Source organism: Megalops cyprinoides, chromosome 4 (genome assembly GCF_013368585.1).
Source record: "Megalops cyprinoides isolate fMegCyp1 chromosome 4, fMegCyp1.pri, whole genome shotgun sequence".
Lineage (NCBI taxonomy): Eukaryota > Metazoa > Chordata > Actinopteri > Elopiformes > Megalopidae > Megalops > Megalops cyprinoides.
The window spans coordinates 28,884,557-28,903,977 of record NC_050586.1 but is presented as its reverse complement, the minus strand read 5'-3'; the positions used below and the strand labels follow the sequence as shown (position 1 = coordinate 28,903,977).

The 19,421-nt window shown below is 43.4% G+C and overlaps 1 protein-coding gene across 1 annotated transcript; it reads right to left on the bottom strand.

Moving 5' to 3' along the window:
* Positions 1–1,821: 1,821 nt before the first annotated feature.
* tmc1 (transmembrane channel-like 1) lies at positions 1,822–19,209 on the bottom strand. Its single transcript, XM_036526680.1, has 19 exons — positions 19,184–19,209; positions 16,358–16,817; positions 15,949–16,143; positions 15,718–15,808; positions 14,831–14,912; positions 14,457–14,563; positions 13,378–13,476; positions 12,332–12,474; positions 7,974–8,118; positions 7,222–7,416; positions 6,291–6,470; positions 6,043–6,195; positions 5,637–5,765; positions 5,320–5,387; positions 4,603–4,842; positions 4,059–4,184; positions 3,540–3,618; positions 2,624–2,750; positions 1,822–2,338 (listed from the first exon to the last, which is right to left on the bottom strand). The coding sequence occupies exons 3-19, from the start codon at positions 15,972–15,974 to the stop codon at positions 2,127–2,129; spliced, it is 2,202 nt and encodes a 733-aa protein (XP_036382573.1). The 5' UTR covers positions 15,975–16,143; positions 16,358–16,817; positions 19,184–19,209; the 3' UTR covers positions 1,822–2,126.
* Between the last annotated feature and the right edge of the window lie 212 nt (positions 19,210–19,421).

Below are 19,421 nucleotides of genomic sequence, written 5' to 3'. Positions count from 1 at the left end.
ACTGCTTATTTATTTATTTGTTTGCCCTTTTTTCTCTTTTTCCTCCAAGGCATGGAAGGTCCACACAAGTATAATTTGTATAAACGTGTTTGATTTGTAATCAGACTGATTTTGACTCAATAAAAAGCAGTTTAAAAATTGCCATTTTCTTCTTGACTTAATGTTCACAATTTCTATTTTGAAATGTGTTACAGAGTGTGCTGGCATGTTTCAATCTCATACATATTAAGACTGATGCAATCTTTGATACGCCATTCACCAAAAAAAAAAACCCTCCTTGAAAGTGCTCAGGTGACTCAAAAATAAATACTTAATGATCAGTGGCCATGAATTTTATATGACCATTTAAATGTTAATGCAAGTATTTTGCCAGCTGTAATAACTCAATGTCAAAATGATAAGTGATTGTTGTGCTCCTTAAAAACGATCTGCTTGGAGAGTACTTTTTAACTTCATAGAACCTTTGTGTGTATGCAGCACCAAGCGCCTTCTAGCTATGCAATAAGTCTAAAGCAAAAAAAAAATAACATCAAGTTTGAGCCCTTTTAAAGCTGAGAATGAGAACGCATGAAACGTGGAGCATGTAAAAGACTGTGCCAAAGCAAACCTTCACCTGCAGCAGCATTGCCTTACAACAAAACTACAGACATCAATCAATCATCGCGAGATGGGAAGAGGACCGTTGGCGCGAGCGAAAAGTGGAGCCGCGGCTCAATCAGTGCAGAGACCAGACTGTGCTGCCAAGTCATCTGATCTCCAAACAAAAGGACATTGATTTGAGAATCTACAATGACAATATGATACAGCCGCGCGCCATCCTGGTCGGGAAAGGAGTCTGGTATAGTTAAGGAAAAAAAAAAACTGGTCCTCAGGTTCAACTTACTCGAGTTTACCTTATGCTAAGCTGCTCATTTGAATTGCAAATGTTGAGGTGTACAAATGAAGCAGGAGTTTTAAGACGCAGACTGAACTCTCTCTTGTCACACTGCTCCTTGGGATGTCCTTGCAACGTCATTGATGATATAATAATGAGTCAAGGGCTGGATCCACAAGCTATTTTTATGTATATTTTTCTGGGTTGAGCTGTGGTACGTTTACTAGACAAGACTTCATATTATGTTTCACTGAGGAGCTGATGGGATATGACATCCAGAGACATCATAGAAGTGCTACACCACCTCAGGGGCTCCAGTGTGGCTCAGCCTGAGAGAAAGCTGAGCCCTGCATTCAATCCCAGCCATATCATCAGACAATGACCAAGAGCCCACAGCAGTGCAACAAATTGGCTCTGTTCTGTTGGGAGAAGAGCTGGGTATATCAGCAGTATTCCCTTGTCTCTTCACTGTGGAATCCTCTAATGGGTTCTGAGGCAACTGGGTATGTGAGACAATATTCAGTCATGTCATGAGGGATTCACCCATTCTCAAACTGGTATGTTGTGGTGCACTGTTCTGCTTGAACAGTGTGAAACACAGCTGCTGGCCTTTGCTCAAATATCTGCCTACTGTGCACACAATGGTTTGTGTGGCTATCCACTTTGGGAAAGCCTGGTTTGGTCGTTTTAAGACCACAGGCTTCTAACTGGACAAAATGGCACTCCCTCCAGTGTGGTGTCCCCATCATTTCACCAGGGTGCAGGCTGAATGGGTGAAACGGTGCCCTCTAATGGCCCTCCAGCATCACCTCAGGCAGCACTCCGATTTTCCTGACTCAGCCAAGCCATGATTCACTTATGAAATACTTAGCCAATCAAATCATCATCTAAAATTCTGCGAGGATAAGGGGGATGGCTTAATGAGAAACTCTATTTCCCCTGTTTAAAGTATATTTATTAAGTAACACGTGAGTCACACAATTAAATCAGTATGTAAAAAATGAGTAATATGTTTATATATAGTGCGTCTTTTATGAAAAGTAAATAAATACATACATTTGTAGAATGTTGTGCCATTCTACCACAGTTCAGGAGCAAGAGTGGGCAGGGAAGTGAAGACATACAATGAAATGGGTCCTGGATTACACAGGCATCGTAAGTGTCCTCTCGTTGTGTCAGCATTTGTGCATCGATGACATCATGCAGAGCAGGGAAGTCTTACTCAGTCTCACAGCAAGTGATAGCCGGCAGTTCAGCGTCTGAAGGAGTCTGGGGCCCTGTGCATCCTGGGTTCAGGTTGCCGGGGGTTTCCGGGTAGGTAACCCTGCGTTCCATAACCCCGTGGGGGCGGTGCCCTTGTGACCGGTGTGCGGGAGGGAGGGGCCCCAGAGCTCCTCCGAAGCTCCTGCCCCGTCTGATCCTGCCTGCACCTCTCGGCCTCTCTGCTGTATCCTTTCCGGTCACCTGTGAGGGGGGGGGGGGGGGGGGGGGGGGGGGGGCAGGGCACAGAGAGGGAAGGGCACAGAGGGGTGTAGACAAAAAGTGACAGATCAATGCAGAGAGCACAAGGGAGAAAAAAAGATTAAACAAATATTATTTAAATTTAAATTAAATTAAATATTATTATATATAAATTATCCCCAATATGAAACTAAAAACCTCAGCGATGTTTCAGCAGATTCACAATTAAAATCATATACAAATACTTTATAAATGTCCATACAGATCGTTACAGATCTCAAGTCTTACCTCTAGTGCTAGGGAGTGAGGGATTGTTTCCCTCCTGCCTAGAGGTGACAGAGTTTCTCGCTTCTTCCAAATCACTTGCTGCTTTCAGGGCTGCCTTCTTGTTCTTCTTCTTGTTCTCCTCATTTTGCTGTCATACAACCCACAAGCTGTTAGAACAGCACTATTATTGATAATTATTGACACAATGACCTTGGAGACTGTATGTGAAGTGACACTAGGATGCTTGTTTAAAGACACAATTAGATATTCAGTAAATTATGGATTAGGTACGCCTATCTACTGTATTCTGATCTACATGTGTCAAGTTCAACGAGCAATGAAGACTGGAGGAATTAAACAGCCCTTTTAGTGTAGGAGATGTCTAGGTAATGTTTCTACTGCCCTCTGCTGGAAAATCTGGGGACATGCTTACCTAATAGAATAATGGCGAAAACATTGTGAAGAGTTGGGAACTTTAAAATCACCAAAACCTTTACTTTTTAGATCCAAAAGAGAAATAATCTTCTGGTGACTTTTTACTTCAAATATTCAAATCAACAGAAAGAGGATATCATCATAAAAACTGATCTGCATCATTACAGTTTCACCTCCTAAAAACAGAGTGAGAACTCTGAGACGGGCTGTACTGATACCAGGGACAGAAACTGATCCAGGATCAGCTTACTCAACCATAGTCCTTACTCATCGTAAAATTATTCTACTGTGCCAGAAATGGATATGAATAACACACATACTGTGTGTGTTACCATGTTCAGATTGCGTTTTCATTGTGTGACAATGCTTGCTTAAGTGTTGGGTGTTAAGTGCCTTCAGTTCTGCGTGTGTATAAAAGAATGTGCATCTGAGACTCATGCTCAGTAGACAATAATATTATTTTGCTCCTGTTAAGATTTGAACATGTGATGATAAGTCTTACAGTCTGAAGTTTCTTCTTTAACTCCACATTGGCAGTCTTGTATGTCTTGGATGTGGACTGCAGATAATAAATGGCTAAACTGGAAAAAAATACAAATATAGCATATAAATACAAAAAAAAAAAACTTTTTGGCAACTAACTGATTGACATGAGGAGTGCATGGAAGATGCACAGATTATGACATTACTAATTTGCTTAGCAGATGCTGGTCTCCATGACAACTGATACAGTTTACACGTGAAAACAATGAATTCTGGGACAATCAGCAGCACCAGATGTCAAAGATTGGATTGGCAGGACATACCCCATTCTTTACACACGGGCCAGGTAGTCAGCTCGGTGTATGTAACATTCACAATTGTCTCTGCCATTATTGACACTAATGTTCTGATTTGCTGGCTTGTTATGAACATTCTGAATATGTGGTCATTAATAGAAGGTTAGTGGAGATGTGTTGTACTAATTTGGTCACATGTTTTTTGGCTTTAGATTGACTGGCACCAGCGTTAACACACTTACATCATGAGTAGGATGAAAGGGAGGATGAGCCCAGGGTTCGAGGCGTAGCTGAACACCTTCCCAAACCACGCAGGAAAGTCACTCTCCAGGGTCTCCTGGATCACGTCAAACATGCGGCTTTTCCCACTGAAAGAGAGATGTAGGAAAGAATGGCCATTTCCTTTTTTTATCTGTCCCATTTTCTCACGTGAAGTTTCACTTGGGTGGGGGGTCAATCACTTTAACTTTCCAACGGCATGGATATGGAAATCCACATAGTGTGAAGTCATATAATATTCAGACACAGTCCACACCCTCAAAACTGCATCTACCAGATACTATGATTGATTAGATAGGTAAATTATTACTCTGACCTGAAGGGCCCACAGCTGAAAGATGTTAGGTGCTTGAGATAAGGGTATACATGATTTTCTAAAGTAATAAAATGTATATGTTCAGAGACTGATTAGTCTGACCTGTCAAGTGAAAGAGGTTGGGGGTTAGAAACAATGCCATATATATTATGTAAGTGTAACTGATCTGTTCAGTGATTGATTAGTCTCACCTGAAGGGGCCACAGTCAAAAGAGGGGGGGATGGAGACGATGGTGTAAATAGCTGGTAACGTAGACAGGAAGAGGATGACCAGCAGCATGGCCATGTAGAAGTTGTTGGAGCCGGACGCTTTGAAGACCCTCTCCTGGGGGACGTTGCAGCTCATGACAGCCCAGCACTGCAGGTACATGGACACGTGCAGACGCAGCACGTTCAACGCCGGCAGGCAGGGGGCGTAGAACGCGCCCATCCTGACACACACATGTACACACACAGAGGTCGCATCAGTCTAGGCAGATGCCGTGGTAACTGTGTTCAGAGATGGGGAAGGGTGCTTCATGGGGTTTCAGCGGGTATCATAGAAGGCACAGTCAATCATTTGGTTACCGCGGGAAACACTGACTCAAGGTCATTTCTTCGGTAACACAGTAGGACGTGCAGAATTACCTGACACTAATACACTGACACCAGTTCATCACTCTCATTCTTGACAGGATTGTCACCACAAATAAAAGGCAAGAAGGCTGCGGTCTCCCACTGCAAAACAAGTTCTCCATTTCGGAAAAAAGGGTTATTTATTTTGGACACTGGACTGGCAGGCTGATGTGCTGCCTCTCCTCCTCTCCCTATGCCAGCTAACCACATCGGCACCTGAGACATACAGCCTGTGCCTGTTTTTAAAAGTATCCTGACCCTGAAACTCAGAGCGGGTCAGACTGCCGTCCTACCAGATCATGCCTTGATTGAATATCAGTCCCAGGACATTTCCACTGACGTCAAACTCAGAGTACGAGGGCTTTCGTATGGGGAAAAAGAAACAAGGAAAACTTTATATGAGTCAAATCATATACTGGGAAACTGTAACAACATGGTGGCTAATAGTATTATACACTGTGACAAAGGGTAGGTTACAATATTATATGCACAGTATATATTCCTATTGAAGGTTTAATTGAACAAGAAAGAGAAGAGATACAGGAAGAGAAAGAGACAAATGGACAGATGGATAGATGCTTTGATAGACAGACAGAGGTGTATCACTCACAAATCCATACTCCAGGTCCCAGCACCAGCAGTAATTGAGGAAGCGCACGCATACGGCCCGCAGGAAGTCCCCAATCAGCAGCGTGATGTACGTGGTCATCGTGTCCGAAATTATGAGCCGGACAAACTCCTGCCCACACACAGCATGCAAACAATCCGCCATACTCTCCCCAATATTGCTCTAACTGAGTGCTGACAAATGCCATTAGATGGAATCTATCCATTACCCACTCAGAGTATATCCATAGCATGACCCCCATTACATGTCCAATATATCCATTACATGTCCACTATACCCATTACACATCTAGTATATCCATTACAAGTCCAGTATACCCATTACATATCTACTATTTCCTTTACATGTCTGGTATACATGTTACATACATGCCCAGTGTATCCATTACCTGGCCCACCATGGTCTCCCAGCAAGGGCCCCTGGGCACGTCAGCCGGGTCCACAGTTATAGGCAGAGCAGTGGTATTCCCTGCCAGACTGCCATTGTACAGACTGGCCTGCCAGATAGTCATGTTGAACTTGACCACCTCCTCTTCCTCTCTCTGCAGGACACAAGCTGCGGTTAGTTTGCACATATGAGGGATTGGGAATATCAGGCTCCCCGGGCACGGCTGGCAGGCTGAGCACGTGGGCCTACTTTGAGGTTGATCTCGTCCATGAGGGCGATGATGAAGGTGTAGAGGTTGCCGAGGAAGAGGGCGAAGATGCGGCCCAGCTGCCACTGGAGGGCGATGCGGGGATGGTAGTTCTCCAGGGTGCTGATGACATCAAACAGCATCGGGCAGAACATTCCCAGCAGAGACATCACCATGTTCACCTTAAAGATCACACACAGACACATGCACACACATACATACACACACACAGACACACAGGCACATATGCATACACACACAGACACATACACATATACACAGATACACACATAAATAAAAAGTCAATAACTAAAATATCAACATGTTCATCTGAGAGATACCACATACACATATGCACATACATGTACACATGCCTACATACAGTATGCACACACACACATACCTGTATCCAGTACACACACACAGAAAAAAAATTACATCATGGCACATTTCAAATGCACATATCACATATATGTGTGCAAAAACACACACACACACATACACATACACACAGTGCCAACAGTGACACCCTCTTGTATGCTTCAGAGGTATCACACATACACATACACCCACACAGAGGTAGACCTTATAAGACACAATGATCTAGCATCAGTTACATCACAAAGGTCATCTAAACATTGGCAGTGTAGCACTAGCACAGTTGGCAGCAAGCTACACACAGAACCTGGGGTATAAAGTTACCAATTAAGGTCCTTAGACATACATAGATTCATCAATGGCACTGTCATCTTAACCTGAGAGGTCTCAAACACACACACATACACACACACACACACACACACATACACACACACAAATACAAATACACAGACACGCAAACAGACACACACACACACACACACACACCAAACACACACACATATACCAAACACACAACACACACACACACACCCATCACTTACTGTGACTTACCTCATTCCTCTCCCACCAGCCGTAGTTCTCGAGACCCTCCAGGGCAAACTTCTGCGACCTCCTCACCACAAAGTAGATGAGATAGCCACTCCCCGCCAGACAGCAGAGGACCAGGAAGTTGGCCAGCACCCGGAGGAAGCGAGTCAGGTGGATGTTCTCATCCTTGTGGCTCTCCTGCTCCTCCACAATGGACTCCTGAGTATCAAGATGTCCAATAAACAAGAGCCACTCTGAGGAACATGGCTCGACTGACAGACTACAGCTGTGAGCTCCGATCAGTGTGCTGGGCAGTCTGTCAAACCTTCACATGCATGTACATACACACACATATACACATATACGCACATGCACCATGCACACGCAAACACGTACACACACACTGTTCATTTGCTATGACAAATGTAATTCTTTGATATATTTGATATGACCTCATTCGAAGGATTCTGAGGCCTTGAAGTGCATATTGGTAACTTATAGTGAAACCTCCTCAGTAGGAGACAGATGAAATCTAAATTCAGCTTCATTCCCAACCAAGTGTACAGTATTCTGTGTTTCAGTGTAGCTGCCTAATGCTTGATAAATGAAACAATATTAAAGTGATTGGGTCTTTGGGTACAGTTCCAGGTTATTCGAGTTTTCACAGGATAAGGTGACTTATGGCATAGGAACCGTTCGATTTGACCTTTGACTCTTTGAGATGACACCATTATGTCATCTGCCTTCAGCAAGTTGGTAAAATAGGAAACCTTTACCTTGAAGCTGGTGGTGATGGAGGCAAACTTGTTGTCGGCAGTTTCCGGGTTACCAATGAGGTAATCCCAGCTGGTGAACATCTTCCAGCTGAAGTTGAAGCTGGTGTCATCCCCGCCCCCTTCCTCATTGGCATTCCGAGCCATCCTGGTCAAGGATACCAAAATGCTCATCTTTCTTCAACAGCCAATTACATCAGGTCAACACCATCACACTCAGCATTTTGTACTAATGAATAATAAATGAGGATGAATACATAGTCCATGCCCCTCCAGGGATGCTAACAATACAGTATGCACTAACAATCAATGTATAAAAAACACAGACCATTATTAATAAGTTATGCTGGAGACTCTGGCCATTGTATACCAGCAATGTCATCCTTTGCAATGCGTGCGTATGCTAATTCTGCATCATCAGTTGTATGAAGCATATTACCTTGTTCTTGCTGAATTTTCATGTTTTATAATGAATTTTAATATTATCAATATTTTCTCCTTCCCTTTTCTCACCTGGATCTTGATTAAACTGACTTCAACTTAACAGAAACTAATTCATTAGAAAAGGGATGCAAACAGTTTCAGTTTTGATTATAAATTGTTTGGCTCCAAGAGTCCCACCCTCTGGTAAATCATTCAGGAAGTAAACAAAATGAAAGTACCAGGACAGCACTTTCTCATATTCCCAGAACCGAATACTTCATATGGGCACAGAAAATGACTTCCACCTCTAGTTTGATTCATGGCGAGTTGCACTGCATGTCTTTATATTACAAAGAGCAGTTATTTGTTCCAGAGCCAGTTAAGGAATTGTGTAATGCAGACGTTCTGCAGTGTGAGAGTGAAGGTTGCATGGTACACTAATACAGTGACAATTTGTTCATTAGGTACGTGTTTCCAACATACTTTATGATGAAAATCTTGAGGGGGGGGGGCTTGTTTTGTTTCGTTTTGTCAACGTCTGGAAGAATGAAATTTAGAAGAGGATAAAAACACGCACACACTTCTTGTTTTGATCATTCCAAGTTGAACTACAGGTGTGGCTGGCTCTACCGGCTGCTTTCAAAGGTCGTTTTATGAAATCTGGTACACACCAGCCCTGGAATATACTTAACATATGTGTTCACATGTTTTGAGTCTTTCTGTAACTCATGTTACAATACTGATTTTCCATTTGTCATCCAAAGTCTTTGGCTTTGTTCCATGTTTCTTTTTTAAAGGTTTTACATGTTTTTCAAACACTGTCTCCATCCAGTGTTTATTTAAAATGTTTGTTTTTTTATTTAAATTTCTGCTTGTTGAAAAAGTTGAGAAGATATGCTTCATAGTAAATATACAGCTGTGTAAATGGATAACATTTACAAAAATTGTAACCTATATAATCTGGTTAAAAGCATCTACAAGGAAACTAAATGTAATGTAAGATGAAAAGGACTATTTATTTCGGTCAAGACTACCTAAAAATTCAAACTCCTAATAATTGCAAATTCTCAAAACCATTGTACCATTATGCACATAACCAGAGTATGCATGTAACAGGAATAAGTCAAGTCAGTGGCACTGAAACATAACTGTGTCCATACTATGGAGCACAACAAAGCATACAATTATCCAATTTGCAATGACTGGGAGTTTTGCATCAAACTATCTGATAGATTCATTCGGAGAACTAGGGCTCATCTAGCGCATTAATCTTTTTAATGTAGAATGTAGTCGGGGGAGATTTTACTGATTTGACTGAAGCAGGATGAATAAAATGGATGACAGAAATTATTAATATTAAATCCGTCAGCAGAACAAGAGGACATACGTGAAAATTAGTTACAGCTTAATTTTATACTGGTAGTAGAAGCAGAGACCCTCGGAGTGTTCAAAACCAGACTTTACACAGTCCCAGATACAATCTAGACTGTGGGCAAAATGAAAAGCCTAATTGGGCTGAATGGCCTGTTCTCATATTTAAACTTTCTGTGTTTGTATCTTCTTGTGCTTCAAAGTGGTTGCTTAGCCATCTGACAAGTGACTTTCTGATACAGAACCAACAGCACAAGCTGGCAAAGGACCCACAGAGGGAATGCACCAAGGGGGGGAAGGGGGACCGGGAGAACCTCTTCAGCAAATACCCTCCTGGGCAGACCAGCATTTGACCCAAAGACCCTGGCCAAGGAGAACCTGCTACAGCGAGGGCACGTATTTGGACGGACAGTGTCTGTTGTGGATACAGTGGGCTTATATTGGACCCACGACCAAGCCACACAGAGGGTGAGAGATGAAATTAGGCGGGGTGTCGATCTGTGCCCCCCTGGGCCACACGCATTCCTCCTGGTGGTCCCTCTGGACGGTTTCACGCTCCAGGACAGGGCCGATGTGGAGGACATCCTCAGCATTTTCGGAGAGCGGGTGTGGGACCACACCATTGTGCTCTTCACCTTCGGGGACTGGCTGAAGGACAGAAGCATCGGCCAGTACCTGGACGAGGTGGGGCCGGACCTCCGGGAGGTGGTGGAGAAATGTGGCGGCAGGTACCACGTTTTCAGCAACGTCAGCAGCAGCGACAGCCGCCAGGTCACAGAGCTCCTGGACAAAGTTGAGGAGCTGGTGATGGAGAATGGGGGCCACTTCATCAGCAATGAGCAGGCCTACCAGGAGATGAGAGAAAGACTGCTGTGGCTGGAGAGGAAACTGACAAAGAGGTACGAGGAGGCATGGCGAAAGAGAGAGGAGGAGCTGAGGCAGAGGACTGAAATGTCAACCGAGGTCGGAAAGCTTCCTCTCAGAAGAAGAAACAGTAAGGATACAGATACTCCAAACAGTAAGTACAAATGACACCTCAAAAAATACAAAACGTATATGACAATTTACGACAAAAATAAAATGCTCTTCTCATTTTGCTTTTCAAGTGTCGGAACTGAGGGTCGTGGTGCTGGGAAGGACCGGAGCTGGGAAGAGTGCAGCAGGAAATGCCATTCTGGGTGAGAATAAGTTCCACTCAGAGGCCAGTAGCTGTTCAGTGACCCAGTGCAGCCAGAAGAGAGAGCGCCACGTGTCGGGCAGATGGGTGACGGTGGTGGACACCCCAGACTGGTTGTCAGGGGCCCTCTCTCAGGACAACATTGAACAGGACGTGGGGCTCTGCCTGGCCTTGTCCTCCCCTGGACCCCACGTCTTCCTGTTGGTGATGCCAGTGGGGCGAACCTCTGGGGAGGAGATGAAGCTGGTGGAGATCCTCCAGCACGTTTTTGGGATGGAGGCAGTGGAGTGGGCCATGGTTCTTTTTACCCACGCTGAACAATTGAAAGGCCAGAAAATTGAGGAATTTGTGCAGCGGGGAAGTGACAGCCTCCGACAGCTGGTCGAAACGTGTGGTAACCGTTACCATGCCTTCAGCAGCGACATCAGAACTGATGGCACCCAGGTGACCATGCTCCTGGAGAAAGTAGGAGCCTTGGTGGCAGGACATGGTGGCCACTCTTACAGCAGTGAGGCATACCAGAGGATTGAGTCACAGATCAGGAGGAGACAGAAGGAGATCATGGGAGAGAGACAGGAGGAAATCCAGGCAGAAGTAAACCAACTGAGGGAAAAGCACCAGGAGGAGGTGCAGGGGTCTGCCCAGCAAGAGAAGGTGACAATACAGGAACAAGAAGGCAGGGTCCAAGCGCCGACCACCCAAACACAGGACCTGGCGGAAGGACTGTGGTATGATAAGACAGATGCCAAAAAGAGAGCCAAGCTTGAGGGAGAATTAATCAGAGCACAAGAGCAGATAGAGGACCTCGAAAGAGAGAAAGAGGGGATGAGGACAGAGCAGGAGAGGGTAAGCAGAGAGATGGAGGAAAAACTCACAGAAAAGACTGAGGAATTTTGGAGATGCATGGAGGCTGCAAGCAGAAAGGAAGCCGAACAATGCGAGGAGGTCCTCTGCCACACCCGTGAAGCGGCGATGAAGTCCGCGATTGAACTCAGGGCACTTAGTGACAGGAAGGAGATAGAGGAGCAAGAGGACCTGCGGCGGCTCTATGAGGAGAAGGCCCAGGAAGTAGAGCGATACAGGGAGTTACTACAGACCATAAGCGTCATGGCAGCACGTGGAGCTGCCGCCACTTCCAGAAAGGAGGAGCACCACAAAGAACAAAAGAGCTAACGTGCAGAGGGGCAACGGTGTGAAACAGACTTGGAATCAGCAGGACTTTGAGAACTCTGATGCCTTTAGCCAATATCCAGTTACACATATGGATCTCATGAAAAAAAATGTATGGTCCATGTCATCCTGGAGAAGGCCGTTTTACAACCTCAAACTACAAAACTCAATTTGAGGTTAAACTCATTGCAACAAGGCATACCTTTCCTCAGTTACCTACGTTCTTATCACCACCATGTAGCTGTAAGCCACTGTCCCCACCCCCACCAGGAAGTAGGACAGTGGCATGCGGAACTTGAGCCAGCCAATGGCACGCTGGTTATTGTAGTAGCCATAGAACAGGACAGAGTACTGGGCATACCCCTGTGAGACAGACACAGAAATAAAGGCAGTACAAGCTCCATTAACATTTATACCCCATGCACTTGTAGATAACTGTAAAACTGCATATTAATACACACATATAAAATCACAAACACATATTTGTGGAATATTTTAGATGGGACAGTAACTGCAACTGCAACTTGATACTTTGAGTTGAGCTGCTTTTCACAGTAACCTATTTTTGATATATATTTTTAGAGATTTTAAACACAGTATTTCTCCCTACAACTGGTACATTTACATTTATTCATTTGGCAGACGCTTTTATCCAAAGAGACGTACATAGGTTACAGTTCTTTACAATGTTATCCATTTATACAGCTGGATATTTACTGAGGCAACTGTGGGTTAAGTACCTTGCCCAAGGGTACAGCAGCAGTGTCCCTGCGGGGATTGAACCGGCAACCTTTCGGTTACGAGCCCTGCCCCTTTACCACTATGCTACACTGCCGTTTATTCAAAGGTTACAATTTTATATTTAATACTAATGAGTCGTGATATTTGATAAATGCATAATTCAGTCCTGGCACAATTTCTCAGGATAATATCACCTGCTTATTGCTCAGAATTATATATTAACCTGTCTTTTGAAAGGGAATATGAAGAAGGGACTATTCAGAGGGACTACTACTGTTCAAATAGAGTAACTGACTTTAATATCCCATCCTCCCCAACATTGTTTTTAATTAAGAAATCAAGTCATAAGTTTAATTGACCCCATATACAACCATCACCAATTCAATGTCCCCAATTGAGTCTGGGCAGTGGTTCCCCAATTTGAATGCAAAGCTGTTTCAAAGTTAAACTATAGTGTGACAATCGTTGGGCTGTAATATATATGGGTATCATGTGTATATTTTTGGAACTGGTAGCACAGCTCACCCCAAAGTCCCATAAAACAGCAAAATCCATGGCAGTGGCCTCCTCATTCCTGGGCACAGTCTTTCTGGGCATACTGCCGTATGGTTTTCCCATCAGCGCCTGGAAAAATAGCCCCAAAAAGGTTCCTGCTGATCAGTGCTCAGCTCAGTTCATGTCTATTTTCTACCATGCAGATATGAATGTTCTGTAAGTAACACTGTAGTACAGAGCAAAGACATTGCTGTATAGGTTTTATGTAAGGTTGATACACTGTTGCAGTATGTCAGATAGAGAGCTTTTTTTTGTGTTTGGGGCCACACCTCTCTTCTGATTGAGTGATAGTAGGGCTGGGAGATTAATCTATATAATATATAATGTATATATAATTTATTTTAATTTGTTTATCTCTTTTTTTACTTTTTAAATTTGTTTTTCAGTAGAATTATATTTAAAGTTCAAGAAAATCCACTGGTAAAATGACAATTTTTTTTTGTAACCCTTTTGCACCACAGCGCTGTTTAGCGTGTATGCTAACACCGGTGCGATTAGAACACGAGATTGGAAGAATTTTAGCTAATTTTTAGCTTTGGGGAAACAACGATTTAACATTTAAAAATCTAGGAAATGCGGCGGTGAAAACTATGAGAAGCTTAATAACGCTAATGAAAACATAACGAACGTAACAGGCGCTACATAGCATAAAATAAATTACGTGCGAAAGGGTTAAAAGTTCAATAAATGCATGATGTTTCTTAAGTCAAGGAGTAATCGTGTTAAATAATCCTGATCTCAATATTGATCAAAATAATCGTGATTATGATTTTTTTTTTTTTTTTGCCATAATCGAGAAGCCATAATAGTTAGTGACACCAATTACATCTCAGATGATCAATTTGAGCTAATCATGTGAATGGTTTCTAACTTGTCATGATGCACCTGTTCCTCTGAACACACTCAACAAAACACAGGAAATGATAAAGTGAATGAAGCTGAGTAATTAAAAAAAATAATAAACAGGTGGTTTCAATTTTTAAAGGTTTGTTGCACATTCTCTTTATCCTTTTTGCATAAATGCCATTTTGATAAATCAGGCATCTTACCTCTGGTACCATGACAAGGCCAAAAGTCAGCCCAAACAGAATCATATTGATGCCATACATCCAGCGCAAGAAGATGAAATAGGAGGCAACAGAGGAGCCAAAATGGCCTGGGCAGGGAACATTTTCACTCTGTTAGACTCTTTAAGGGAAAATATAGCCCAATAGCAATATCTACGTACAGGTGGTATATGACATAGCATTTACACTGGGGTATCTGCATTGTATGCAAAATAATATAAACCAGTCAAAAAACCAACCCATTTCCACCCTAAGATTAACTTAGCAACACAGTCCTACCCACCCCATGCAACACTAAACCCTCATTAAATCTGCGTAACTGACGACAATGACGTTAAAGTTATAATTATTCTTACTTTCAATCTCCTTTATTTTCATTTCCCAGGGAATGCAGGCAGTTTTGAAGTTTTCAAAATCTCTGTGAAACTTCATCCATTTCTGTAAACAAACGCGGTAATTGAAGTCGTTTTACCAGTAGGTGGCGATCTTGTACAACAGAAGAACAAAAATGAAGCACGACTGCAATTTAATAGACAAATGATCAGAACTTTCACAAAACGTTCACATTTTGTTAGACTATATCATGTTTTGTCATGCAAATGTAACATGATCTCAGGTCACAGAGTTGGCAAACGTTGTCTTTCTGTGCCCTTCACATGTTTGCTCATGGAAGTAAGTCGTATAAAACACAGGCGACCGAGGAACAGACAGGAAACTCCACCAGTTTAACAGCGTGACTTTTCTTCTTCCACTCTGCTCTCCTGGTGTCCCCTAAGTCAGTGTTTCTCAATCTTACTGCTGGAGGCCCACTGTCCTGCATATCCTCTATCTATCCTTGCTCCAAACACACCTGATTAGTGTGATTAACATGCTCTCGATTAAATCAGGTGTGCTCAGCTAATCAAAAGTGCCACTGATGTGTTCAGTCAGGTAGCAGAGCAGGGAAAGATGGAAAACGTGCGGAGCAGGGGGGCCCCAGGAGCAGGACTGAGAATCAGTGCCCCAAGTTACCTCTTTGCTGGTGTACATGAATGATAGATGATGTAAGCTGTTTGATGTTGTGGTATAGTGACTATAGTGTGGTTGTGAATAACAGGTTGCAAGTTCAACTCTCCAAGACAGTTCTGTTACTGTACCCTTGGTAAGCTGAATGGAACTGAACTGTCTCAGTAAATATCCAGCTGTAAAAATGGCTAATGTCAGATAATGTTTTGTAGGTTTATCTTTCTTGCAGAGCTCCCACCTTCATCATCATCACTTTGTAAGCGTAGAATTTCCTGCCTTTTCCTTTCCCGAGCGCCCCCTCGTACTTCTCCACAAACTCCTGGGACTCCCTGCAAGAGAGCAAACTCACACCCTCAATCTCCTTCAAAGACCCCCAACACTGCACTAACACCTCTCATAGACCCAAAAGTAAAGATTGTAAGTCATTGGGGAGATGGTGTGATAAAGAAAGGTGCATTTCTTATGTTACCTCAGAGTTACCAGCTTCTTCTTCATGGGCCATGGTTTGCCCCTCAGAGTAATGATGAGCTTCTTCCTCTCCTCCACCGCCTCCTTCAGTTTCTCCAGCTCCTCCAATGAAAGCGCTCCCTCTTTCCCCTCCTGCTCCTCCTCCTCCTCTCCCTCCTCCTCCTCGTCTTCTTCAGAAGACTCCTCAGACTCGGAGCTGGGGGAACACAGTGAGCAATCCCGATGTCTGACACGTGGTGAACACACACTTCACCACCCAGAATTAACCATGGCCTTGTCCTTAGCTTTGAGAAAGCAGATGAAAAAAGTAGGGTTTTTTCAGTGCTTATACAAAATTGTGTCCTCACCAGTCAGCTTTATAGAACAAACTTTGTGTCACTAAAATTTGAAGTCATCCTGCTGTTCCTTACCTTGTTACCACTTTCTTTTTCTTCTTCTTTTTCTCCTTGTCATTCTTTTCAGCATCTTCCTTTATTTCCTGTCTTCCTTTCTTACCACCTTTGCCTTTCTCCTCACCTTTCTTTGTATGTCTGTCTTTTGTCTTTCTCTTGGAGTCTCCTTCCACCCCCTCTACCTCTCTCTCCTCTTTCTCCTCCTTAGGGTCTTGTTTCTTGGTTCTCTCATTTTTGCGGTTCTTTCTATGCTTGGGCGTCTCTTCCTCAGGCAGCTTCTGCTCTTCCTCTTCCTCTTCCTCCTCTCTCACGCTCCGCTTCCCCCCTTTTGCGTTCTTTTTCCTGCCTCTCCCTCTCCCCCAGGGTTGCTCGGATTTCTCTTCCTCTCGTTTGATTGGCTGACGGCCATGTGAGTTTCGTTTGTCTTCTGCTCTGGGCTCTCTCCCCCTTTCTTTCTCTTCCTTGTAGTCACCACCATCTGCATCAGTAGCAGATACAAGCATTTAAGAAGAGAACTGCCTTTCTCAACAACAATAATTATAAAGGACAGCATCTACTGTATATAGTGACTTTCATATATCTCAAAGGGCTTTAAGGTGAAAGGGGTGGTTGGATGCGGGTGAACTCACCTCAGCAGCCAACAATATTTGGCACCAACCTGTGTGATGCACAGCAGCAATTTTTTGTCAGAGCATTCATCACACATTAGCAGCGGTGGTGTGAAGGAGAGCCTTCACCACCTCTCCCTAAAGACTAAATGTCAATTGTTAATTGTGCCACTCATTGTCAATTGTGTATTAATAATTGGTTAATTATGTGCTCCTGTTGGCAGCTTGTAAGGGCCCAGCCTATAGGATGACAAGCCACACCTTACTGATTGAGGTGTGGCTGCAGAGCAGGAGGGAGGCTCACTTTGTCCCTGCTGTTGTTGCATAGGCTGGTTTCTTTGTTGGTTTGGTTTTAAAATAAATTGTTGGTTTTTAACTTTTTGTTTTGTGCTCGTTTATTGGAGAAGTATCAGCCAGCTTCTCTACAGGTGGCAAGGATTTACATAGCCAGTTAATTTGGGGCAGAATCTGATGGATTGAATGAGAGAACCACGTTAGGGACTTGGACGGGACACCCACCAGGGAACCTGCTTTACTGCTACACTGCAAACTCTGCCACAAGATCTTTAATGATCAGAGTCAGGGCTTTGGTTTAGCATCTTATCTAAAAGGCTTACCAGCCATGTTTCAGGCCTAACGACATTTCACATGGCAACCAATGTGCTCTTAATTAAAATTATGTATGCAAAAATGACAACCACTCAAAAGCAGTGGGCAATTTACCTGCTTGATCAGGCATTTCTTATGACATGCATGACAAGTAGGTAATAAGCAATGTGAATAGGGGCAGTCCATGCATACTTATCTCTTTCAGCACACACTTATCACCAGATGTGCGTAAGCCTGGCTGAAAGATGTCAGCTGCTTCACAAGGTGCTTTTGCAAATGAAAACGTAAAGGTTACAGTACCAAACTGACAATTTGTTCCAATAAACAGCTAGGCTGCCACCGCAGTTGTACATCCTGATAAGGAAGCAGATCAGAGATTTGAGTTAGTTGGAGCCCTTGGTGGGGTTGTCTTTCCTCTTTGGTTCAGAGACGTGGAGGTGCTGGTGTTAGCTGAGTAATGGGGGACACAGAGGACTCAGGAGCGGCTACCTGACACCATTTTGGCACACTGCCAAAAGTCTGCACGGGCGACAAGTCGTAAGTTCCTGTCCTTGTAGAGAGATAAGGTTTCTTTTGTGGCACTGCGTGGTCCCTGTCGGAGATAAAGGATAGGGTCTCCCATTGTTACCGAACAGGGCCGCGGGTATCACCAACAACAGAGAGGCCTTCGATTCCACAAGCACTGATGTAGTCAAGTGATACTTTCTCTCTTAATTATGACTCTGTTTGTTCTGATATGATGCTTACAATGAATTATCTTACACTCACTTCTTTATCATTCATAAAAGAACTTGGCATTTTGCTCACCCTTGTAATTTTTTTGAACAATCTGTTTGAAAGTATTTACCCATTTTGCTTGGACAGAGGATTGAATATACAGTAAAGGTGAGGTGAGGTAAATTCTAGCAGAACAGGGCTTGAGCCAGTGTTATGGATGTATGTGTGTGTGTTTCAATATCTGAAAGCTGAGTAAATTTATATCTGTATTGTAAATTTCTGTAAATTGTAAATTTCATGTGCGTGAGGCAGATTTTGGGTCAATTCCATATCAATTCAGCCAATTCAGGGATTGAACAGAAAGTCAGTTTAATGAATTGATTTTTTTCTCATAAACAGAGTTGAATTTCAATACACTTCTTGAATTGACCGACTCTGATGCGAGGCTGCAGCAAAGCATGTGTGTGTGTGTGTGTGTGTGGAGTTGGGGTGGAGGGGTTGCCTGCTTGAGTGAGCTAAATTTGGACTGGTACATTCACACCCTGTAATATTCTGACCTAAACTGCCAAGCCTGGCTTTCAGAGCCTTTGGCAGAATTGGAGGACCCAAGTAAAAAGCAAGGATGCGATGGCCTAAACAAGTCCTTGATGGTACTCGCTAGATTCGTCTCCTATGTTTTCTTAAACTGTGGACTTATCTAACAGCGTTCAGTTGTGAACTCGTAACAAGTTATCCAGGAAATCCCACACACTTGAACAAACATGTGGGCGGCCGTACAGAGAGCCCACAAATACGCAGCAATCTGGTAGGAGGGGCGCAGGGCTCCATGATCTGCCCTCAAAGGCGAGAGGAAACGACCAATTACAAAAGGCATCGGGCGAACCCCACACATTTAATGATTTCATCTTACCAGACTCTTCCAGTTCTTCACCGCTCTCCACCTCTATGCTGACTGAAAAGACAGAAAGATTTTTTTTAAGGATAGGACATTTACCGGCTACAGTTGTGGAAACATTGAAAGGAGAAGCTTATTTGTCCACTGACAAGAGGAAAGTTAAATATTACGGAAATCTGTTTTGATCACACGCTTGTTTTCTCTGTCAAATAACTGGTTTATAGCAAGAACCAAACACTCTGAAATAGCCGTT

Coding starts and splice junctions, on each gene's coding strand:
- tmc1 (XM_036526680.1), bottom strand. CDS start 15,974: ATGAAGAAGAAGCTGGTAACTCTGAG. Junction 5,766..6,042: donor GGGAGACCATGGTGGGCCAG/GTAATGGATACA, acceptor GTGTGTGGGCAG/GAGTTTGTCCGGCTCATAAT. Junction 2,751..3,539: donor TAAAGAAGAAACTTCAGACT/GTAAGACTTATC, acceptor GTTGTATGACAG/CAAAATGAGGAGAACAAGAA.